The following is a 24,678-nucleotide window of genomic DNA, read 5'->3' on the forward strand; positions in this document are numbered from 1 at the left end:
TGGAAGTGCGCCTGGAACATAGTTGGTGGGGCGACTGGCACGCGTCCGGGCGATCTCCCTCCGACATGTTGGCGCTGCCTCCGGGTCGTCTGGTCCTATTTCTGTGCTTCCTGTATGTTATGTGGTTGTGTGCCTCTCACCTTGGTGTCAGCACTTGTTAGGCGGGTGTCTGTGCTTCAGCTACACATCTTTGGCGCCTCTGCTCTGCATCTGACTCTTCTGGGCCCACTCTCTCTCTGCTGGGCGTCAGCCTCCACTGGGGTCCTTCCCTGCAGCTCTGGTAAGTGGCAGCCAGCCCAGCCAGGACTCATCTTGCAACTTGTTGCGTCAGGACAATGACCTACCGCCGCCCCGTGGGTCCGTTATCGCTTTTGGTTGTGGTGTGGTCACACCTATTGTCATGTGGTTTAGTGATTTGATCACCGCCGCTCCTGGGCCTTTGGATCTGCTATTGGCCTGCCCTTCATGATCTTCCTGTTCACCGCTGCACCTGCGGACACAAGAGGAAAGGAGAACGTCTTTATTCTTTCCTCGCCTTCACACTAACTCCTCCCCTTCCTCCATCCGGCCTCCTGTGACTCGTGATGAAGTCTCTGACTTCATGACGTCACCATTTTGTTGTTGGGTCCTGTGGGATGGAGCAATGTTTCCTATTGGAGTTCCGTATCAGGGGGTGGGGCAAATGATCCTGCCCACTTAGACTTTCCCCCAGGCCGCCCTCCTCCAGGTGACATGGAGAGGGTGGCATTTTCAAAAGTGGATTTTGAGGTTCTTTCCTTTGAGGGACTGCTCTCTCTCCAGCCTCCTGGCCTTGATAACAGCCCCCACCAGCCTTCGCCAACAGAAGCTTCAGGCCTACTCCCTTTACTTGTCCCTCGCCCCTAGCACTATCTGAAATGTCGTCAGGCCTAGTACAATAGTCACTTGTGTTGTTCCTCTACCTCCTTTATCCTCCCCCTCACTCACCTCTTGTTAATCTCCTGCTCTACCAGTAATGTCGTCAGGCCTAGTACGGTAGTCGCCTGTCTGTTTCCCATTTATTTCCTATCTGTGTGCACTATCTGAAATGTCGTCAGGCCGAGTACGATAGATAATTTCACATCCTTACTGTTCATGGCCTGTAAGAATGTCATTGTATTTTCCCTGGTTCCCTCACTTGCCGTGAAGCGCTTTGAAACACATTGTGTATGGGCGCTATATAAATAAACTATCATATCATATCCTATCATTATACTGCACAATGCGGCACTCCCTTCTCCTCCGGGAAATGGAGACTGGATAACTTTAAAACCTGGTGCGTTCCAAGTGAGATTTTTGGGGACTGCTCCCTAACGACCAACACTGCATTTGCCAAATAAAAGCACTCGCATCGCTGATGAGAAGGAGCTGCCGCTTGATAACGATGTTGATAGTCCCCCCGGCCGTCTCATGCCTTCATTCTGTTGAGGCCATACATTGAGTACCACAAATGTGGGTAACAATGATGGTAATTGGTAACATCTGCTACCAACGGCACTTGAAGTGGAATTTTGGCATGCAGCACAATATTAAACACATTATTATTATTGTTATTAGTATTATTATTATTATTATTATTATTATTATTCATCCCCAGCAGCCAGCTGAGTAAAAATCCTGAATCCCATAAAATGGGGGTCTGCAACCTAAAACACTCTGAAGTTTCAGACTACAACTCCTGTAATTCCTCGCCATTGACAATGCTGACTAGTGCTAATGGGAATTGTAGTCCAAAACATCTGGAGTGCCAGAGGTTGTAGATCCATGCCTAAGGCCGTAATGCTCTGCACAACATCTATACTCTGAGCTGAGCCCAAGCACCTCTGGTTGCTGTGGAGGGCAGTGACCTGCAGGGATGTCATTTCACCAAAATGCCTGGGGTAGCAGAAGTGACATCACACGACCCTTGACCGCTGATGACATCACAGGAAGTGTTGTCATTTGACCCCACCCCGAAGTGATATCACGGGAAGCGATGTAACACGACATTTCACCCGTTGACAAAACAGGAAGTGGCATCACATAGTTCCTTAGTACACTACGATAAGACAATGCATTACTTACCGTAAAAGCTTTTCTGATGGTTGTATCCATGCTGTGCATAGGTCCGACATCCAGTGGTCACTGCGGAGTATTGCATTTTGTTTTTCGTAGTCGAAAAGGGACGTCGACAAGGCGTGTCTGAAATACTATCCCTATAGTGACGTGTGTTGTACCCACAATCCCTCACGCGTCGAGGTCCCTCTGTTTGTATTTTTCTGCCCTGAGGGAGCCTTCTAGACGTGAGTGAGTACAGAAACGAGAGATATAAAAGGAAGTCTATGTTCCTTCCATCCGAGCGGGGAGGAAGGGTGGGCGCATGTGAATCTAAGCAGATACAACCATCAGAAATGCTTTTACGGTAAGTAATGCATTGTCTTCTGATGCTTGTTAATCTGCTTAGAATCACATGCTGTGCATAGACTAGCGAGCAGTACCCGGAGTTGGCGGTGGGTTATGAGAAGGAACAGTAGAGAAAAGATGTCTTAATACTGCCTGACCCACCTGGGAGTCAGATCTAGAGTGTGCATCTAGACAGTAGTGTTTTGTAAAGGTGTGCACAGAACTCCAGGTAGCCGCTTTGCAGATAGACTCAAGGGGAACATTTGCAATGAATGCTATGGACGCCCCCGTGCCTCGAGTAGAATGTGCTCTTGGCCTAAAGGGCAGTTCTCTCTTAGCAAGAGTATAGCAGAGAGTGATGCATTGAACAATCCATCTAGAAATAGTGGACTTTGAAACTGCATCCCCTTCTCTTCCTGCTGCCACCGAGACGAAGAACTGATTAGTCTTCCTCAGTGGTCTCGTTCTTTCCATGTAGAACATGACCGCTCTGCGCACATCTAGTGTGTGTAGAGTTTTTTCTCCCAAGTTGGAAGGATTTTGAAAGAACGTTGGCAGTTCTATAGACTGGTTTACGTGGAATTTCGATATGAACTTCGGAGCAAACCTTGGGTGCGTGCGTAGAACCACCTTATCTCTGTGAACTGTAACGAAGGGGTCTAGAACAGAAAGAGCCTGTAGTTCACTTACCCTCCTGATGGAGGTGATAGCTATTAAAAAAGCAGTCTTAAGAGTGAGGTCTTTAAGAGATGCTTTGTGCATGGGTTCGAAAGGTGAGCCCATGAGTCTGGTAAGTACCACGTTAAGGTCCCATCCGGGAGCTGGGTCAGCTATCGGGGGGTGTATTCTCTTTATTCCCTCCATGAAGGCCTTTATAACAGGGATCTTCCACCACGATACCTTGAGTTGGGAAGTGGTGTATGCAGAAAGTGCTGCTAGGTGGACTTTAATGGAATTGAACACTAGACCTGAATCCAACAAGTGGGTCAGGTATAGAACAATATGTGTGGGAGAGCAGTCAATCGGGTTGATGTTTTTTCCTCTGCACCAGATGACAAATCTCCTCCACTTGCTAGAGTAGCAGTGGCGAGTGTTAGGTTTTCTGGCTTCCCTGAGGATGTCCATGCATCTCTGCGGGAGCTGTAGATGTCCGAATTCTATGATCTCAGGAGCCAAGCTGCTAAGTTCATGTTCTGGGGGCATGGATGCAGAGTCCTGCCCTTGTCTTGTGACAGCATGTTGTACGGGCAGGGGAGTTTCACTGGGGGAGATAGAGACATCTCCATCAAGTGAGCAAACCATGGCTGTCGGGCCCACATTGGGGCCACCAGTATCATGGTTACTTGTTCCTGGTGCATCTTGTGCACCACCTTGTTGAGAAGGGGAGTCGGGGGAAAAGCGTAAACAAATTTCCCTGACCATTGCATCGACAGACCGTTCCCCTTGGATTGGTTCTGGGGGTACCTGGAGGCGTAACTTGGGCATTGTGAGTTCTCCAGGGTTGCGAATAGGTCTATTTCTGGGAATCCCCATTGTGTGAAGACGTCGAAGACGATGTCTTCGTGCAGTCGCCATTCGTACTCTTCGGGCAGGGGGAAATCTCTGCTGAGTTTGTCTGCCAGCAGATTGAGTTCCCCTGGTACATGTTCTGACAGTAGGAACATGTTTTGTTTGAGAGCCCACTTCCATATATTTTGGGCCAGTTTGGACAGTCCTGGAGAGTGGGTGCCCCCCTGCTTGTTGATGTAGTACATGGCTGTGGTGCTGTCTGTAAGGACCAACACAGTTTTGCCTTGTAGGTGTTCCTGGAAGGCTTTTAGCGCCTTGAACACAGCTAGTAGCTCCAGTAGATTTATGTGTTTGGATGCTACTTTCGGAGTCCACACTCCGTGAGCAGTCTGATGGGATAGGTGAGCCCCCCATCCTATTAGGGATGCGTCTGTGGTTAGAGTGGCTTCCGCCGCGGGTGTGGCAAAGGGTTTCCCTTTTTCCAGGTTTTCCTTTGTCCACCATCGTAGCGAGAGAACCAAGGCCTGCGAGACCACCACTGGATCGTCCCATAATCCGCTGGCCTGACACCACTGGCTGTTGAGCCACTCTTGCATAGGGCGCATGCACAGGCGCGCGTGAGGTACCAAATAAATACACAACGCCATCATGCCTAGCAAGCGCATTGCTTTGCGTACCGTCACCTCTCGACCGGTCACATATTGAGGGATCTGAAACAGCATGTTTTGGACCCTCTCGTTGGAGGGGAAGACGAGGCCGTCCTTTGTTTGAATTAGAGCCCCTAGGAATTGTTTGATTTGGCTGGGGTCTAGGCTGGACTTCTTTTCGTTGATGGAGAAGCCCAACTGGAACAAAAGGTCTACAGTCTTTTGGGTATTGGAGAAGCATGTTTCATAAGAATCCCCTGTTATGAGCCAGTCGTCGAGGTAAGGGTAAACTGGGATGGACAACCTGCGCAGGTGGGCCGCTGCCACTGCCAGTACCTTCGTGAATACCCTTGGTGCTGATGCTATGCCAAAGGGTAGCACTCTGAACTGATAGTGTTTGCCCTCTATCATAAACCTGAGGTATCTTCTGTGCGCTGGCAACATTAAAATATGAAAGTATGCATCTTTCATGTCCAATGTTGTCATGTAATCTCCCGGTGATAGCAGTGGGATCACTTCCTGTAAGGTCACCATACGAAACTTCTGGGGTTTGATAAACTTGTTCGCTGGGCGCAGATCTAATACAGGGCGCATGGTTAGATCCTTTTTGGGTACAAGGAAGTACACTGAATAAATACCTTCCGTTACCTGAGATAGAGGCACGACCTCTATGGCTCCTTTTTCCAGCAGTTGTTGTACTTCTTGGAGAAGGATGGCAAGGTGTTCCGGTGTCATGCGTCGTCCCCTCGGGGGTCTGTATGTTGGGGAACTGTTGAATTCGATGCAGTATCCGTGGGCTACGGTGGAAAGTACCCAGCGGTCTGACGTTATTCCCTCCCATGCTGGAAGAAAGGATGTTATCCGGCCCCCGACCGGTGTTGCATGGGAGGGGACGCGAATCTTCGCGTCACTTGGTGTTGTTGGGGGCTTGGGAGCCTCTGGGGGTGGACCCCCGCCCTCTCCCTTTGCCCCTGCGCTGTCCTCTTTGGCTGTACTGCCCACTATTGGTCTGGTAACTGGTGGCAGGGTACTGTTGCTGCTGATTCTGCTGTTGGCGTTGGCCACGAAAAAAGCGTTTGTTGCCATAGCCGCGTCTGGTAGTGGGCTTAGAGATCTGGTCAAGAATCTTGATAGTATCGAACTCTTTTTTAGCCATTTCCAGAGCCTCATCCACCGCCTTCCCGAAGAGGTTTGAGTCTTCAACAGGTTTATTTATTAAGACGCCTGTGTCTCCGGTTTGAACCCTGAGTTGCGCAGCCATACATGGCGTTTTAGGAGTATTCCCTGAACCAGGGAACGTCCCGCTGTCTCAGCAGCATCCAGAGAGTTCTTTACAATACTCTGGTTGACCTGGGTTCCTTCGCCAATAGTTGAAAGCAGGCGTGTACGTAATGGTTCCGGCGCTTCTTCGGCGTCCTTGCGCAGTTTGGCCCACTGCGCGTCCGCGTAGCTAGCTAACAAAGAATTGTTGTTCGCAATTCTTGCCGAAAAGGCAGCCGAGGATGTGACTCTTTTAGCAAGGGCATATAACCTCTTGCCCTCCTTGTCAGGTGGTGCCTCACTGGTGGACAGCGGCACCCCTGCCCTCTTCCTTATATTAGTTACTACAAGGGAATCCGGAATGGAATGTCCCCTGATGTACAGCGGGTCTGAGGGTGAAGGAGTGAAAAGTTTTTCAATCCTTGGATTGACTCCTCTGATTAGTGCGGGTGTGGATAGCGAAGGGATGATTCTTCTCTTCACTGAAGCGAGGAGGGGAATGGTCTGGCTGACTGGGGGTTTCTCCTTAATTACTCTTTACACAAAGTCTATTTCCGGAGAGATCTCCCCAGTGTCCAGTTCGAAATGCGCTGCTGCTCTGCGCAACAGGGCATTGAATGTGGGCTGATCATCAATGGGAGACGTGTTTCTAACAGGTGAATTGTCAGGAGGATTTAGGTTCAGGACATCAGTGTCCGAATATACTGATGGGGATTGCCAGGGATGAGAAGGTCCTTCTTCTGGATTTTCTCCGAAGCCTTCTCCTACCATGTCTGGGCTGTCTTCCAGACCTTCCTCTTGGTTCTGTCCTTCATCATTGTCCACAAAATCATCCTCCTCTTCTAAGTATTGTTCCTCACCAGTGAGGTCATACACATTATGGAAGTCTAAGGGTGTGTCCTGCCTCGGGTATTTGGCCCTGGGGTCCTCCTGAGGCCCTTCTCTTGTTCTCTTGGGAGTGGGAGGGTTCTGGGTGTTCATAAACCTCTCCATTCTCTCCATGCAGAGATGGAGCCTTTCCATGGTTTCATGGGGTACCCCTGAGCGGTCTAGCGGGGGAAAATTAGTGTTATCTTGCTGAAAACGGCTCGACCTCTCCCACAACGTCGAGGAAAGTGTCCCGTCGCCCTCCGAAAAGCCTTCCGGTATGCTGGGGGTCCCCCCGACTGAAGGGGGTAGTCCCTGTTTTTCTTCGGGCTTTTTCGGCGTGTCTTTCGACCTTTGCGTAGCGCTCGACGTGTCTTTCGGCATACGCTTCTGGGCGTCGGCCACAACGATCCTCGCCAAGCTCTCTGTGACTCGTTTGTCAGCGGAGGGCTGTGGTTTCGACGTTACGGGTGTCGAACGTTCTACGGCGGCGTGCGCTCTCTGCTGGTGCGCGCCGGCCGATGGTTTGGGGGCGGTGCCCTTATTTGCCGAAAGCCCAGTCGCTGGTCGCGGCTGCGGTTGCGAGAGGGGCTTCGAACCCGAACGGTCCGAGGAGGCCGCCGGTGTAACCTGCGTCTCCTTGGGCACTGATGCTTTCTTCGTCTTCGACGAAGAAGAGCTATGGGTTGTGTGTTTATGTGTTGTATCGTGTGCGTCAGTGTCGCCGGGGTGTTCATCCCCATAAGCAGGGCGTGAGCCGAGCCCGTCGGGGCCGGGGACAGACGACGTAGAGCGCGAGCGCTCTTTAGAGGTGTGTACGACTTCCATAGCGGAGGTCGTGTTATCACGTTCCTCGTCACTGTTGGTGGTAGCAGCTGCGGGTGAAGACCCGGCCTTCGACATAGCGTAGGCCGCCCACCTCTTGACCCTACGGTCTTTTAGAGTCTTTGGCTTTAGAAGCCGACAAGCCGAGCAACCCTGCTCTACGTGATCGAGGGGCAAGCAGCGGTTACACCGTGAATGCTTGTCCTTCCAAGTAAACTTGCCCTTACAAAGTGGGCAAAACCTAAAGGGTGTCCTCTCCATAGCCGAGGCAATAAACCGTGATAACTACCCCAAGGGAAAGGAAGGGGAAAAGGAAAGGCATTCTCAGAAAAAGAATCAGTGATGTCCCACGACCCCACTCTCCCTACTGTATTTGGCCTGCAAGGCCAGGCCACGTGTTCGGCAACGCCGAAGGATCTCCTCTGCTCGTCCCCTCCGTCGAAGATCTTGCTCGGCGGAGACAGCTTCACAACTGCGTCGAGGGAGGGATCGATATATTAAATCTTTAAACAGGAAAAAACGACCAAAGGTCGAGGAGATGGAATCTGCAATGTCTCTCGAGGAGCTCCGCGTAAAGGCGACCAGTAGCTGGGCAGAAAAAAACAATCTGAGGGACCTCGACGCGTGAGGGATTGTGGGTACAACACACGTCACTATAGGGATAGTATTTCAGACACGCCTTGTCGACGTCCCTTTTCGACTACGAAAAACAAAATGCAATACTCCGCAGTGACCACTGGATGTCGGACCTATGCACAGCATGTGATTCTAAGCAGATTAACAAGCATCAGAAATATGGTTACGAAATCACTCTAATGTTACATACATTTCATACAGGAATGGATTGCCAAATGTATCGTTACGATCAGTGTGTATAGGCCCATATTACCAGATCACTGTGAATGCAAGTAGACGTCCATGACCAAATGATAATGATGCGTTTTTATATAGCACTTACGCTTAAGCGCTTTATATACATACAATATCGCCCAACCTGCGTTGGTACTGATTTATCGACCTCAGAAGGCTTAAAGGTTGAGTTTAGGTGTTTAAGAACAGTCTAAATCAGTGACTCACCCCCTGCAGTGTGCCTGAAATAAACCTTTAATGAGTCTAGTAAATATTGTATAGAATTCCAGAAAGACAAATTATTTGGAATTCCTATTCTTTCTTATTCAGGGTCACTGCTGAAAATGTTAGACTCGTGGAACCCCCATAATTTTTTTTCTTTTTTTTATAAAGATGCTTGAACATGGAAGCCAGCCACCCCAGAAGCAAAGAGCCACATGGTGCTGGGCACAGCGCAGGAGCTTGCATTAAAAGAAAGAAAAGAAAAAAAGCTTTTCTTTTTTTTTAGGGGTAGCAAGGGAGACCGAGGGGTAGCAAGGGAGACCTCAGGGGTCACAGTTACGAACCCTGCCGACCCCTAAATGACATCCCTGGTGATCTGCCAACTGTAATCCAAGCCGACAGGGCTCGGATTTAGACACCCATTGAACAGAGGGATAGAGGCAGAGGTACAGCCAGACTCCTCTAAAACAGAGAAAGCAGGATGATAGAACAGGATATTTGCATACCACAATGCTTTGCACAGTAGTCGCTAGGGCCCCATTCCCAAATGTATACATGCATAAAGACATTATGATGGTGTATTATATTAGCCATGTGAACTATTTCTATAGCCATGCAATGTACACATTTCTCGCACCCTTACATTAATAGGTGGCAATGTTGTCTTATTTTGCTGATAACGCATATTATTCTGGTTCAAATACAGGCCTTGACAGCACCCATGATAAACATACATAATTTATGTTTATGGTTTTGTGTTGCTGGAGTTTTGGGAGCATTTATTTCTCTTTTTTGTAGTGTGATGTTTGCATCTGTATAAAGAGAGCTTTAGCTCTTTCACAGAGCTCATGGTGATACGTGTAAGATGAGCTCTGATGCCTGTCCGCTGCACTCTGAGACAGGACGAGGGCTCCCCAGTGAAATCTCCGCTATAGAGGCAGCCATTTTTGAAATGTGAGTGGAACAGTTTAATTTAGGGAGGGATTTGTTGAATGTTACTCTTGAGAGCCTGCTTTCATACTACGTGTTACATGCATGTGTTTTTAACTTGTGTGCTGCATTACATTGTGCTTGTTTTGCTTTGAGCGTTATTATTATTACTGATGGGTGTGGCTGCCACTGTTTGTTTGGTCAAAGAATTTTGCCATGGTGGATTGGAAGCTTTGTATATAAGCTATTACAATACTCCCAATCCATCATGGCCACCGTCATGTCACAGGGCGAGGTTTGTCTGGCTAAAGCCAGGGCTGTTGGGTTTATAATTGCTTGGTCACAGTTCCTGGTAGTTTAGTGCTAGCCAAGACTTAGCACTGTATCTTGTGAGGGAAATATAAATGTTCTTAAAAAGAATTTCATAAAATGTACACTTAAGAAGCCACAGTTAATATAATGCTGTAAGGTGCTGTGACCATCCACCTAGCTGCAGATGATTGCGACACCTGACACTGGATTGCGTTTGCTGTATTCCCACTTACCCTGTCGACCTGTGTATGTTGACTGCCCCTCGGCATGGCACTAAAGGCTTCTGATGCCTCACCACCCCCCACCATGAAGCATGTGCCAGCTTTTCCCAAGCCCCAAGCCTCTTTCCTCTTAGGCGGCCTGTAATTCGCTTGAACTTGTGTGACTTGGCCCACAGCATACACCGCTGCCTAATAGCACTAATTCACCATAAGTGTAACAAATAGGCATTGACAAACCCAGTCGATTTGCATTTTGAATACAGAACAAGCTGCCTGTTGGGTGTAAAGACGAACATCGGAAGACACACATGTTTCCTGTAATGAATTGCTGTTTATTCCAATATCCATTCAATTGATCTGAATTTTTGACAATGTGCTCCACTATTCATCCTTAATCATACCAATGCATGTTTCACGCTTAGCGCTTCTTCAGGGAAATTATTAATATAAGAGTGTTGTTACTTCATTGCAGATACGGTTGGGCGTTATTTTGATTGATGGTGTTTGCCCTGGATGGCTGGGATATCTGGACCATGTTTTTTGGAGAGCAAGCAGGTTTGGAGAAGGAAAACCTATGATACTGTTCTATGTAAACCATACGCGTTTCAGTGTGTTTCTATTGAAACCGTACCACATAGCGAATACAAACAATTAAAGAGGCAAATTCAGCACATTCTAGCAAATTTGCTCTGCATCCAACTTTTAAATATTGGTATCAAATCTCAAGCTAAAGCCATCATTTAGCTTGTCTCGGGAGGATAGCTCAGCAGCAACGCGCTCGCCTTGGAAGCAAGACGGCACGGAGTACCACAAGTTCGAACCCCGGGTCCGCGCTTAGGAACCTCTGGGTATAAAGCACGTTATAAATAACCTATCATCATCATCATCATCATTTGCCAAGTATTGAAATGATATAGTGAAGTACCCGTCATAGATCAGTAATTGGCATCAGGTACACCATTTACCAGGTATTCACATCAACTTCCTAGGAACTCTTACTATATGCCACGTATTGCCATAATTTAGTTGAGTGCATCACACAATTTGTGAGTTAACGCCATTGCTTGTCCAGGTACTCAGACCATTTTTTCAGAGTTGGGATTAATCCGGACTCCTTATTCCTCTCCTGCGTCTGTCAACGGGACGGGGACCGGCCTCCGATGACCCTCCCATTGATCTCCCACCATGGCCGGCCCATTTCCATGCTGGACTCTACTTTTCACTACAGGAATAAGTACTTGACTGGCCCTGCTCCAACCCTACCACCTTCTCACAGGTACCAGCATGTTGCGAGGTCTCATCATTTCCATGCAGTGTCCAGTGATAATGTAGCCTGGGAAATGGCTGCCAAGGGGCAACATTTTCCAAAAATCCACCCTCAATAAAATCAAACACTTCCCCAAATATTTAGTTCCATGTGATAATGTTGCTGTGAAAAAGTCACCAGTTAGATGACTTTTTTCCTGACCCCTAAAATTCTTTCCCCAAATATTCGAGGAGGGGTGTAATTATATATTATTACCTCCAATCCTAGAATATTTGGGCCGCTGCTGAAACTGAAAATTAAAAATGACATCCACGGGGGACTGGCCCATTTGAATAATGGGAGAATCCTCAACAGGCCAGTGCCTTTGAAAGGATGATTTCTTAGTAATTAGTGGAGTATTTGTAGCACATTTTTTAAAAGATACGTTTTGAAGACATGCAAAAGAAATGTGCGATGAGTACATAATACAAAGCAGGACGTGTATTATGAATGGATGAATGCATGATAAGGATGTGTTATTTTCATAGCGTTTTCACCAAAGGGTGGGCCATTGAACATTTACATAAAATTATCATATCACCCAACCACAGTTGGAACTCAAATTCCAGCCTTGGAGGGATGAAAGGCTGATTTGGCTTTGCCGGGATTCGAACCTGGGACCTACACATCACACGCATATCGCAACACGGAGCGCTCAACCAAATAAACCGGGAGAACTGTTCGACACTGTCGACAAGTTCTGCCATCTTTCTTTGTGTGTAAAATCAAAAGTAACTCCTACAATCTGGCTAATAAGTTTAATATTTTGCTCCGAGATAAGAGTTAAGTCTATCCAGGTAAATCTCGATATAGCGACTCCTTCCTTACCGCTTGAGCCATTTGCTTTAAATATTGAACCGACGAAGGCCGTGTTTTCCTTTTCCTCTGTCTCCCTGGATCCTATTTTGTACCATCTTCCGAAACTAACGGCTACTAAACTAAATTTTGATGTTATACCGGCAAACGTAGCATGTGGACATGCTTCTCACTTAGCCGCCTTCATCAATGAATTTGGTTAACATTCTCTAACGCAAGGGGTGGTCACAAAGGCTCTTAAATCATCTTCTATTACTCCTCTACTAAAATAAAAATCATCTGATCCGGGACTCGTGCATAATTATTGGCCAATAATTGAATTGCAATGGCCTGCAAACATTCCCAGAGAAGGTGCTCACTTCCCAATTGCAAGAGCACATTGAGGAATGTAAACTTCTATATACCTTTCAATCCGGATCGCCCAGCCCATGGGACAGAGCCAAACTTAGCAGCCATTTGAGACATTTTAAAAAAGGAGGATGAGGGCTCCTGCCCACAACTTTTTATGTAAAATCTGTCGGCAGCCTTTGACACTGTAGATCATAACATGTTGTTGTCTGGGATGACCAAAGTTGCAGGTCTGTCCCAGGCAGCCCTGAGAAGGTTTAGTTCTTTCCCTAAAGATTGAAGCCAACATGATCAAATTGGCGGTTGTCTTTCAGAGCTGTCATCTGTCTCTTGTGGGGCTCCACAGGGATCCTCTATGTTACCTTTGCTCCTCATTGTTCATATTCAGCCGTGAAAGCCCCTCTTTTCTAAATTTTGCCTTTTTTTATTCATACGCTGACACCCAGGTCTATTTCCTTATCAATAATGATACAGATTCTTTGGAGGACTTATTGAATTGTATGAGTGAAGTTAAATGTTGGATGACCCGTGATAGACTATAGTTCAATCCAATAAACTAAGATATTTGTATACTGTCCTAAACAAGTGTTTAGTAATCCAGCAAGCATTCCGTCCCCACTCTTTCTCTGTAACCTCCCAACCTGTTTCGGACTAAAGCTCAAGAACTGTGGCTGCTACCCGCAATCTAGTTACAGCTGCGAACATCAGGTTGGAGGGATAGTTATGTCTATTTTCTTAAGGCATTGCCTGTTACGGTCCATTCTGCCCTACATTCCCTCCACGGACTACATGGTTGTGGTTGGTGCCTTTGTGAATTCAAGCATGGATTTTGCAAACGGCCAGCTGGCATTGCGCAGCGACAGCTTGTTCGCGTCTCCAGGTAGCAGAAAACACTGTAGTTAGATCAATTTTTCATCTTCTAATCTAGATCAGCTTCTAACTCACTGCTGCGGAAATCATTGCATTGAATGCTGGTCAAGCAAAGGATCAGATGGTATGGTCCTTTGCTTGGCCTTCAAATGCGCGCATGGACTCTTACCACAATATTTGTTGGAGAGGATCCAGGTTTATCAACCTAAGAGTGACCTCCGCCCTGCTCACCAACATATTCTGGTTGTTCTGGTTGTTCTGCCAGCAAAGAGAAAGGCATTTTTCTTTCTGGGCCCTCATCTCTGGAAATCTCTACCTATCGGTCGCGTTGCATTGATACCCTCCAACTCTTTTGTAAATCATTTAAATCTTATCTTTTTCATCAATTCAATCTAGTAAAACCTGCACCCACATACAGTTTATTTTGCCCGTTTTATGCACATTACAAATGAATAAACCCACTGAGCTATTTTGCCAGCTCTGTGCACACATACAATAAAGCAGGACCAATAAACTGTCCTACTGCTAACCAAGACCTGTGAACTACCCTGATAACCTATACTAATATAGGATCTGAGAACTGCCCTGCTAACGTAGACTAAGATAAGACCTGTGAACTGCCCTACTGCTAATCAAGACCTGTGAACTACCCTGCTAACCAATCCTAATATAGGATCTGTGAACGGCCCTACTGCTAACCAAGAACCGTGAGCTACCCTCCTAACTTGGACTAAACCCTGTGAAAAACCCTAGACCTGTGAACTACCCTGCTAATGTATGCTAATATAGGACCTATGAGCTGTCCTACTGCTAACCAAGACCTGTGAACTACCCTGATAACCTATACTAATATAGGATCTGAGAACTGCGCTACTGCTAACCAAGACCTGTGAACTACCCTGCTAACATAGACTAAGATAGGACCAGTGAACTGCCCTACTGCTAATCAAGACCTGTGAACTACCCTGCTAACCAATCCTAATATAGGATCTGTGAACTACCCTACTGCTAACCAAGACCTGTGAGCTATCCTGCTAACTTGGACTAATATAGGATCTGTGAACTGTGCTACTGCTAATCAAGACCTTTGAACTACCCTGCTAACCAATCCTTATATAGGATCTGTGAACTTCCCTACTGCTAACCAAGACCTGTGAACTACCCTGCTAACATAGACTAAGACAGGACCTGTGAACTGCCCTACTGCTAATCAAGACCTGCGAACTACCCTGCTAACCGATCCTAATATAGGATCTGTGAACTGTCCTAATGCTAACCAAGACCTGTGAGCTACCCTGCTAACTTGGACTAACATAAGATCTGTGAAACACCCTAGACCTCTGAACTACCCAGCTAATTTATGCCAAAATAGGACCTGTGAACTGTCCTCCTGCTAACCAAGACCTGTGAACTACCCTGCTAACCTATACTAATATAGGATCTGTGAACTGCCCTGCTAACCTATACCAATATAGGATATGTGAACTGCCCTATGCTAACCAAGACTTGTGAACTACCCTGCTAACGTAGACTAATATAGGATCTGTGAACTGTGCTACTGCTAATCAAGACCTTTGAACTACCTTGCTAACCGATCCTAATATAGGATCTGTGAACTACCCTACTGTTAACCAAGACCTGTGAACTACTCTGCTAACATAGACTAAGATAGGACCTGTGAACTGCCCTACTGCTAATTAAGACCTGTGAACTGCCCTGCTAACCGATTCTAATATAGGATCCGCAAACTGCGATACTGCTAACCAAGACCTGTGAACTACCCTGCCAACAAAGACTAATATAGGATCTGTCATATTCCCTACTGCTAATCAAGACCACTGACCTACTCTACTAACTTATAATAATACAGGACCTGTGAACTGCCCCCCTAATAATCAAGACCTGTGAACTACCCTGCTAACTTAGACTAATATTGGATCTATGTGATGCCCTACATCGAATCAAGAACCCTGCTAATGTACACTACACAGGACCTGTAAACTGCCTGTCTGCTAATTAAGACCCCTGAGCTACCTTCTTAACGTATACTAATATAAGAACTGTGAACTGCCCTACTGATAATCAAGAACTGTGAGCTACTCTGCTAACTTTGACTAAAATAGGACATGTGAACTTCACTACTGCTAATCAAGAACTGTGACCTACCTGATGACTTAGACAAATATAGGATCTTTAAACTGTCCTACTGTAATGAAGACCTTTGAACTAACCTGCTCACTTAGAAGAATGTAGGATCTGTTGGCTTCCTTTGCTTATTTAGACCTGAGAGCCACACTGCTACCTTAGACTAATATAGGACCTGTACATTACTCTACTGCTAATGTAGACCAAAACAGAACCTGCAAACCACCCGATTACTAATCTAGACTAATAAAGTGCCTGTGAGCTACCTGCCTGATGATCTTGCCCAAACCGAGACCCATTGAGCTTCCCCACCGCCAGTAAAGACATAGACATCCTTGTGAATGTGCACATTACTTTATCATTATCTGGATGTGGCGTGTTTGCTAGGTCTCACCTCATAGCCATTACGTTTCTTCAGCCTCTTCTTGTTGAGCCGCTTGTTGGCATACATTTTGCCCGTGGCCTTCATCTGGCTGGCATAGACCTCCCCGAACCCACCTTTGCCCAAGACACGAAAGTCCAGAAACCAGTCTTCTGTGACCGTCTGAGCCTCCAGCCACTTAAACTGCAGGAACCTGAGGAAGAAGATACTTTCCTTGTAGCGCTCCAGGGCGTGGTTCTCCAAGTGGGCCAGCACCAGCTCCTCCGACTCCTTAAATAGGTCGTGGTGGCCATTCTTGGCATCCTCCTTCACCCGCATGATTGCCTTCTCCTCTAGGAATGAGCAAAACTGCTTAGAGGCAGAGTCTAAATATGTATTCACACTCTTCTGGGCTTTCTGGATGCGGCAATTTTCCTCAGCTGTGTTATACCCCTCAATGTCCTTCAAGAAGTTGACAGCTGGGCGGAACTCCTCTGTGTCCTCCAGGAACTGCTGAAATAGACGTTTGCCAATTGGCTGCTTGATACACAAACTCTGGAAACCCAACTCGATTTTTTCCTTGAGGTACTCACACTGGGTGATGTTAGGCAGTTTCAGCTTAGCTCGCATCTTCCGGTCGCGCATGGTCTGTGCAGCATTGGCATCCATGCTCCCGCGTGCTGATACATAGGCTGAGTTAGCCACCACAGTTTCGAGACAGCCGATGTCCATCTTGGTGCCGGGTTACCTAAGAGTAGCAGAAAGGAATGACAAAATAATAAGTTAACATTTACTTGTATACACCCAGAAAGTGAACCACTAAGGGCTCCTAAAGAGACAAAAAGACATAATAGGCCGAGTGCTTAATATGTCAAAAAATAAGTGCCAGGACGCAAATATTTTCTAGCACACCCATGACACATTGGGATGGGTAGCATCCTGCTCTCCTTTCCCAGCATCCCCGGCTACTCCCCTTGTATGGGGTTAACGCTGCAACTCTCAATGGCTCATTGGAGTTGATGGATGTACTAGCTATGGCAGATGTGCGCTTTACAAATTCCAATAATGTACTTGTGTCTTGATGCGAGTGAAATGTTTATGTGTGTCTTTAAACACAATCATTGTGAACCTTTTGCTCTGATTTTATAATAAAAATATAAAATAATAAAGTTGCCAAAACACCATATCATAATTGAACAGATTCTGAGACAATAAGTGCCAGGACGCAGAAATAAGTGCCAGGGCTGAGCCCCAGCAAACACCCCCACAAATTAAGCACTGAATAGGCCTAAGAAATACGTTTCCATTTAATCGAATGATGCTTTTTAAAAGAGCGCCTTGTTGATGGCGATTTTGTACTCTCATAATAACACATGTGACTTCCTTTGTAAGCCCTTTCTGGGACTGTCTAATAACTGTTAACAATGGATGTTTCGAAGCTCATTCATGCAAAATAAGGCAGACAATCATGGGTGGACTGGGAACCAAAACAGGCCCTGGAAATGTTACTCAAAGTGGCCCTATATTACACAGTGTGAGCAAGCCCGGCCCTTTTCCCATTAGACAAAATGAAAATATAATAGGTAAGCACACAAAAGAGGCCCATGATGCGGAGGCCCCCCCCCGGGAAATCCCCAGAGTTCCCTGTAGGCCAATCCGCCCCTCCAGACAACGGGAAACCATGGCGGGCAAAACAGTTACTTTTCATATGAAAGCTTTAAGCAACACAAATGGAAGCAATCCAGTCAGTGAATATGAGCACATTTTGCATATTTGACAACATTCTGTGACCAAAAAGATGTAGGATTTTTGAAGTTTCAAAAAGAATAATTCCCACAACAATGACATCACAGGAACATACAAAACATACATTGTTGGCACCATTGAAGCATTTTAAAGTACACAACCCATCAAACAGCACAACATGGAAAGATGTTGACATTTTAAAAAAGGTATAATTCTGAATGGTAACTTAACACTAAATTCAATTACCTAACTTCGCAGAAGGTAATCACACAGAGCTGATAGGCAACGTTTGCCACTGCTCTGTAGCGGCAGCCCAGGAAGTACATATTTATTGCAAGTTGAACACTGAATGACATGGCGACTGATACCCCTCTCAGTCTGATAGGCAGATTCTGTGTGATGGTGTTACACTCTGACACTTGCTTTCACTGGTGGTTCACCTAATGGTTGCCCCGGCAAGAGGGCAGGACAGAGTCAAGTAGCTGTCAGGTCAGTGGATTGGTCTGAGCCTAATCAAAGTAATGACCTACCAGTCCACTGTATAGACAGACTAATTAATGTGTTGCATGCTTTGTCCCGGAGCCTGCCTCAGAGTCACAAAAATTACCTGCCACTGTAAAAAGCAGTAGGATCTGTCACTGAAATCAGTAGGCGGTAGGACTGCTTAAAAAGCAGTAGCCTACTGCCTAAATCTGTAGGGTTGGCAAGTATGCATTTTGTCGTGTGGTGGTCATTGTTTTGTGCTACTGGTGTGTGCAATGTATTACTGCCTAGTGTGTCGGGTACTGATGGTGTGAGGTCACTTCATGTCTGCACTCCTCGGGTACAGGGCCCCTGTCGCTGTGGAACACTGCAGTCACTGCTGGCTCTGCTCTTGCTGCCCTCGTGCTGGCCTCCCATCAGTGGGGACGCTACTATCACTGCCAAGGGTGTGGCTCATGTCACTGAGTGTCCTACACCCTCGGTATAGATGTAATGCTCTTGTGACTGTGGGACAGAACTAGCTGCCCAGGTGGGAGGCTCATGCCACTACTTTCCCTCTGCTAGTTAAGTGTGGGGCACCTGTCGTATAGGAATACTTTCAATGCAGGTCCCCCCCCAATAGAAAAAAAAAAATCTGATATTTCTTTTGATTCGTTATTATTTAATTTGTTTTTATTTCATTAGTTATAATCACATGTAACCGGTCCAACATGGCCGAAACTCTTGTCTAGGGTTGCTGATGGTACTCTTGTTCAGAGGAGACTTAAAGCTTGATTCAGTGTGCTGGACTGCCCTTGTGGGTGGGACCAGACTGATATGCAAATGAGTATTTCTGCTCAGTGAGCTCAAACGTGGGTTCAGACCCCCCTGAGGCGAAGAAATTGCACAGAACAGGTTATTTGAACCATGTTCATCCTCAGTAGAGGAGCTCCTACACTCTTGCGTTTCACCCTAAGTAAACAAGGGTGATCCAGACGTGAACCCCTTGCTCCCTTTACCTTAGAGCGGCTCAGCATCACCTCACTGGGGAGGCCCAACAAGGCCAAAACACTTGTCTGGTGTTGCTAAGGTTACTCTCGCTCAGAGGAGACTTGCCTAGCATTTTGGTGCTGGACTGCCCTTGCGGATCGGACCAGATTTATATGCAAATGGATATTTCTTCTCTGTGAAGGGTGCAGTGAGCTAAAACGTGGCTTTAGACCCCCCTGAGTGGAAGAAATTCAATAGATCAGGTTATGTGAACCATGTTCCTCCTCACTACACTCTTGCCTAATTACCTCCAATGTGGGGCCTACTCTCGCTGCCCAGGTAGGGACAGGATTTTTTCACGTCCCTAAGGGGCCAATATTCAGTCAAAGCAAAGGGGTGGGGCTCCTGTTACCATTGAACCTTCACTGGCTGTCCTATCACGGAGCAATGAATTGCAAAGAGTTCTTGTAGAGCACACATGTCTCATTTTTGGTGGCCTAATTGTGCAAGACCCTGCAAACAAAAGGGGAGGGATTTTGGGTTGTTAGTGGGATAGACTAAGAAGAAGACGCAAAACCTGAGGTATTGATAAGTGCAGGGTGGAAGTATCAGAGTCCTAGGTGCCAGTATGATTCCATGTGGTTTGGCGTTGACAATTGGGTGTGTGCTTTATCCAGAGGGGACGTCCCAAGATCTGAGCATTCACAGTGCAGTAAGACTGTATTAGCTCTGGTTATGGTGTGTAAGTGCCAGATTGTTAAGTGTCAGTTCCAGTCAACAGTTGATCGGTCAGTGGGTATCATGTTGTTCTCCATTGGGGGAAGAGTTCTTTCTGTTCCAGGTTGTTTAAGATAATAGCAGGGGGGATCAACCCAACTGAGTCCCATCTCCAAAGAATGCTGATTGAGGTCTTGTGCACAGGTGTAAGGCATGTGTTGAGGAGACTGGACCCATATCGGTTGGATTTCACTATATCATTGTTGTTACTATTCCTTTGGATTATTGTTCTTTGTTGAGGTTTTATTGGATCCAGGTCTGCCCTTGGTTTTTAGGGCAGGGCTGCGGAAGGCATGTTGCATAGGGTGTTGGCTTGTACCCCATGCTTGACTGGGATCCAGTGCGGTGTTTGGTGTGCTGGGGTGATGTGTTTGAGCTTTGTTGAGTCCCCTGGAGGAGTCTGGCTGCACATGTCCAATTGCACTAGTGAAGGATGGGATTCTTGGGGTATTCGGCAGGGGAAAAGGCGGGCCATAACGTGCAAGGGGGCCAGGTTTGTGATCTCCTTCCAGACCATGGGAAATGAAGAAACCCAGCATGGTGCGATTCCCTCCAGCCTGAGGGTCCTTTCTCTTTCTACACTTTTGCTTATAGTTTTGGATGACGCTGATATATACAGGAGGATGAGTGCAGATGTTGTGCTGGCATCTGCACTGTTTTTTAATGCAGCCCAATTGGAGGAGAGTGTTGTTTCCGCACCTTGTTGGCCTGAATCTGTGTTGAGAGTCATGTAAGAGGTTATTTATTCCATACGATAGTGATAGATGAATTGCCCCATGATTCTGGCTGTGGAGTATGTGTTGGAGATGGGACAGTAACTTCGTTGGGGCCAGCAGTCTTTTTTTTTAGTGTGGATCTACAGTGGTGTCGTCAAGGTGGGCCTGCCCCGGATGCACGTGGGTTTAGGGCAGGGGCCCTCATAAACTAAGGGAGTTACACTCATTTAACTGGTCTGTTTTCCTTAGTGCGCTCCCGCAACCAGGCTGATGTTTGAGCTTTCATTCACTATCTTCATTGCATTGTAAATAACAGATCTGAGCATTAGCAAATAGATCAGATCATTGTTCTGACCATGTGAGGATGAAAGGTAGAAAAGACCCAGCAAGAATTCGAACATACGCATGTTTCTGGTCTGCAAAGATCCCTGGAGATTTACATGCATGCATGTGAACCTGGTCCATTGGGCCCTCTGTCTCTTTCTTTCTCTCTCTCTCTGATTCTACTCTTGGCTTGAGCTATTTAAATCATAAACAAGCATACATACTGTCTCAAAGTCCTGTGACTGAGCTTACTAGCTTACTACTGGATGGTGGGACCTGAAGAGGGCAAGTAGCCGTCACAGGCCGGATGACACTGCGCTTGGGCGTTGTGTGGGGAGGACTCCCCAGCTACTCCCACCATGCCACACGAAGGAGGCAGGGGCTCATCGCGTTGCTGCCTTAAACGCTCCTGTCACTTCATTTATTACATTTGTGTAAGTCCCAAACCCTGGGGTATCAGAGCGTGTGTGAATGAAAAAGAGCTGACACAGTAGTGAAATATAAGGAGCAGCGGTAAGTTAGTCATATTCGTTGAACAGCCATGTTTTCACCAGTTTTCCGAATGAGCGATAGGATGTTTGGGGAGAGTGTGTTCCAGAGCGAGGGAGCTAGGACGCAGAAGCTCGCACCACCTGCTCTTGCCCTTTCAAATCCGGGATCAATGCTGGCGGAGGATCGTAAAGGTCGCTCGGGAGGTTTGCAAGAGATGCTGTTAAATGCAAATTGACTTCCATTCAATTGTTTCACGGATAGTATTTTGTGCACCCTTCCGCCACCTTGCATTCCCCAGCTGTTAAAGTAACAACGAGGATATTCATATTACAGAAGCGCTCAAACTAAGCTCCACAATTGGATAGGCTTGAACTAATTCAGGACACCTGTGAAAAGGACAGCAATAACCCTCATCTAACATCTAAATTGATGTCATTAAGAAGAATCCAAGGCGATACACTCATTGTGAACACTTTCTCTTTTCCCCTCTCTGTGCCTGTTTCTCACCTCCCTTTCCACTTCCCCCCAAATCGTCTTTTGCTGAGTCATACAGTACATGAACCAACTTGATGATGACGATATACTGCGCACCTTGGTTTTATGTAGTGTCATGCTATATTCAATCTGATATGTACACACATTTATATTTTGTGTTTGGTTCAATATGTGAATTTGTCTTATGCCTTTTGATTTAATTTCTGTCTTGATTGTACTAATAACTTTAGCCCAGCCTTGAGAAGGACCTGTCAAAGGTCCAAACACGTGATGGTAAATGGAAATGTATTAGCATTTAGGCACTTCTTTATTGAATTATATTTACATATATAGCAACGCACCAAACCCTGAGGCATCAGTGTGCTAGTTACAGTGAATGCAAAGTCAACATTTTTAAAGGGCAGGACCACTCATACAGGTTACAACATACAAGTGGTTCTCAAAAAGCATAGCCTGGCGAAGCCACGCCTCATGGTACAGGGGCTACATCGGGTATGCACACAGGTAAGGCAAAATCAAGTAGGTGTACAGTCTGCCGAAGCCGCACGTCATGGTACAGGGGCTACATCGGGTATGCACACAGGTAAAGCAAAATCAAGTAGGTGCACAGTCTGCCGAAACAGCCGCACGTCATGGTACGGGGGTACATCGGGTATGCAGCCAGGTAAAGCAAAATCAAGTAGGTGTACAGTCTGCCGAAGCCGCACGTCATGGTACGGGGGTACATCGGGTATACAGACAGGTGAGGCAAAATCAAGAAGGTGTACAGTCTGCCGAAGCGGCACGTCATGGTACGGGGGTACATCAGGTATACAGACAGGTGAGCCAAAATCAAGTAGGTGTCAGTCTGCCGAAGCCGCACGTCATGGTACGGGGGTACATCAGGTATACAGACAGGTGAGCCAAAATCAAGTAGGTGTCAGTCTGCCGAAGCCGCACGTCATGGTACGGGGGTACATCAGGTATACAGACAGGTGAGGCAAAATCAAGTAGGTGTACAGTCAGCCGAAGCCGCACGTCATGGTACAGGGGCTACATCGGGTATGCACACAGGTAAAGCAAAATCAAGTAGGTGTACAGTCTGCCGAAACAGCCGCACGTCATGGTACGGGGTTACATCGGGTATGCAGACAGGTAAAGCAAAATGAATAAGGTGTACTGTCTGGCGAATCCGCATGTCATGGTACGGGGGCTGCATCAGGTGAAGTAAAATCAAGTAGGTGTGGTCCTCCACTGACCCTTTCAACTGTGCCTTGCGATAATTTAGCCCTCCTGGGCAGAACAGGGTCTTGACCAGGAGCCTTCTAGTTGATCATATGGTACAGGGGCTACATCAGGTATACAGACAGGTGAGGCAAAATCAAGTAGGTGTACAATCTGGCGAAGCCACACGTCATGGTACGGGGCACTACGTCAGGCCTATAGACTGGCAGAAGGCAGGATCAGGTGGGTAGCAGATGAGTGGAATAAATATTCAGCATTAGTGTGCGGGCCTGGTCAGGACAGATGCAACCGTGTTGGGACTGGACTGCAAGATGCAAGGATGTTAGGATCCAAATTACGCTTCCAGCAAAATGCAGTGCGGTCATAATATTTAAGTAGCGAGTGAAGCACAGTCACAGAAGAAGGCCGACAGGCCATAGTAGATACTAGACATGATGCTTTACTTGAATACTGAAAACCCATCTACTGGATGTCCCATATTTAATGAACGATGTGTCATGAAAAAAAGTCATGACCAAAATGTGGATCATTAATTTCTCTGATACTTATTTTGATCAAACTCACAAGTACTGAAATGACTAAGTCAGACAAAGACCTTTTTAAGGGTGCGCGCCAACAGGAGGTGCTATATCGGTCAGTGAAGAAAATACACCTCACAAAGAAAATGGATAGAACCACGGTTAGTGCAGTGGGACTGAGTGAAATTGGGATTGGCCCTAAACTCACTGGGGATAACAAACTTCACCCCCAATGGTGACATCCTGTGAAGGATAAAGAAGTACCACAAAAACCTTCAAATGTTGGGGCTCAGGTGAAATGGAGACTATTTGGCATAGTCCCTCTACTGAACTTGTGGTGGATGATTTTATTTATTTATTTAATTGTTTTTTTTATAACGTGCCTAATACCGTACCTGAGTTCGGTTTCTAGTTAAGCGCGGATCCGGGATTCAAACCTCTGTTGCTCTGCGTGGTCTTGCTTCCAAGATGCGCTGGTCCTGGGGGGTGCCCCAGTGCAGGTAATGCTGGGCTTGGGGCAGGGTGGGGCGGATATACCCGACTACCCCATTATTCCATGCGTGGGAGGCCTGGGGTCATCATGTTACAACCTTAAAAGCCCCTGTACATTTAAGGGAATCGATTATGAGAGGTCCAATGGAACTGAGACTATCTGTAGGCCCAGCTCTCTTTGCTGGTGAAGATATCAATTCTGAAATGGCATTAAAAGATTGCATCCACTCCCCTCACACCGTGTTATCACAGGTACATGGATTGATACCTCACGCAGTTAACCAATCACCTTGCAGGATTTCCAGACTCATACAACTAAGGCCTGACAGGCTAAGGGGGTTCTACCCGAAAGGCAATCCAGGATATGGCAAGCGGAGAGAGGAACACCCATCTGGAGGGAATTACCAACCCTAAGTCGCACATCATACTGTAAGCCATCCTACAGGGCGGGACACATCTACCAATCTCTATGTCTGTCATATGGGGAGGCACAGCTGAGAACGTGGCTGGAGAGCGGGGCCCGGGGCCCTATAAAGGGGAGGGGATGTGACATA

The 24,678-nt window shown here is 46.7% G+C and overlaps 1 protein-coding gene across 3 annotated transcripts in view; it reads right to left on the reverse strand.

Moving 5' to 3' along the window:
* LOC138567267 (rhodopsin kinase GRK1-like) overlaps positions 1-24,678 on the reverse strand; it is a 270,406-nt gene that overhangs the window by 196,433 nt on the left and 49,295 nt on the right. For all 3 annotated transcript variants that reach the window (XM_069645312.1, XM_069645302.1, XM_069645321.1), the window contains exon 2: positions 15,922-16,636. In XM_069645312.1, coding sequence (XP_069501413.1) covers positions 15,922-16,620 — 699 coding nt within the window. In that variant the 5' untranslated portion in view covers positions 16,621-16,636. The remainder of the gene's footprint in view (positions 1-15,921; positions 16,637-24,678) is intronic.

The sequence above is a fragment of the Ambystoma mexicanum genome, chromosome 1p (assembly GCF_040938575.1).
Source record: "Ambystoma mexicanum isolate Mex_15411 chromosome 1p, UKY_AmexF1_1, whole genome shotgun sequence".
Lineage (NCBI taxonomy): Eukaryota > Metazoa > Chordata > Amphibia > Caudata > Ambystomatidae > Ambystoma > Ambystoma mexicanum.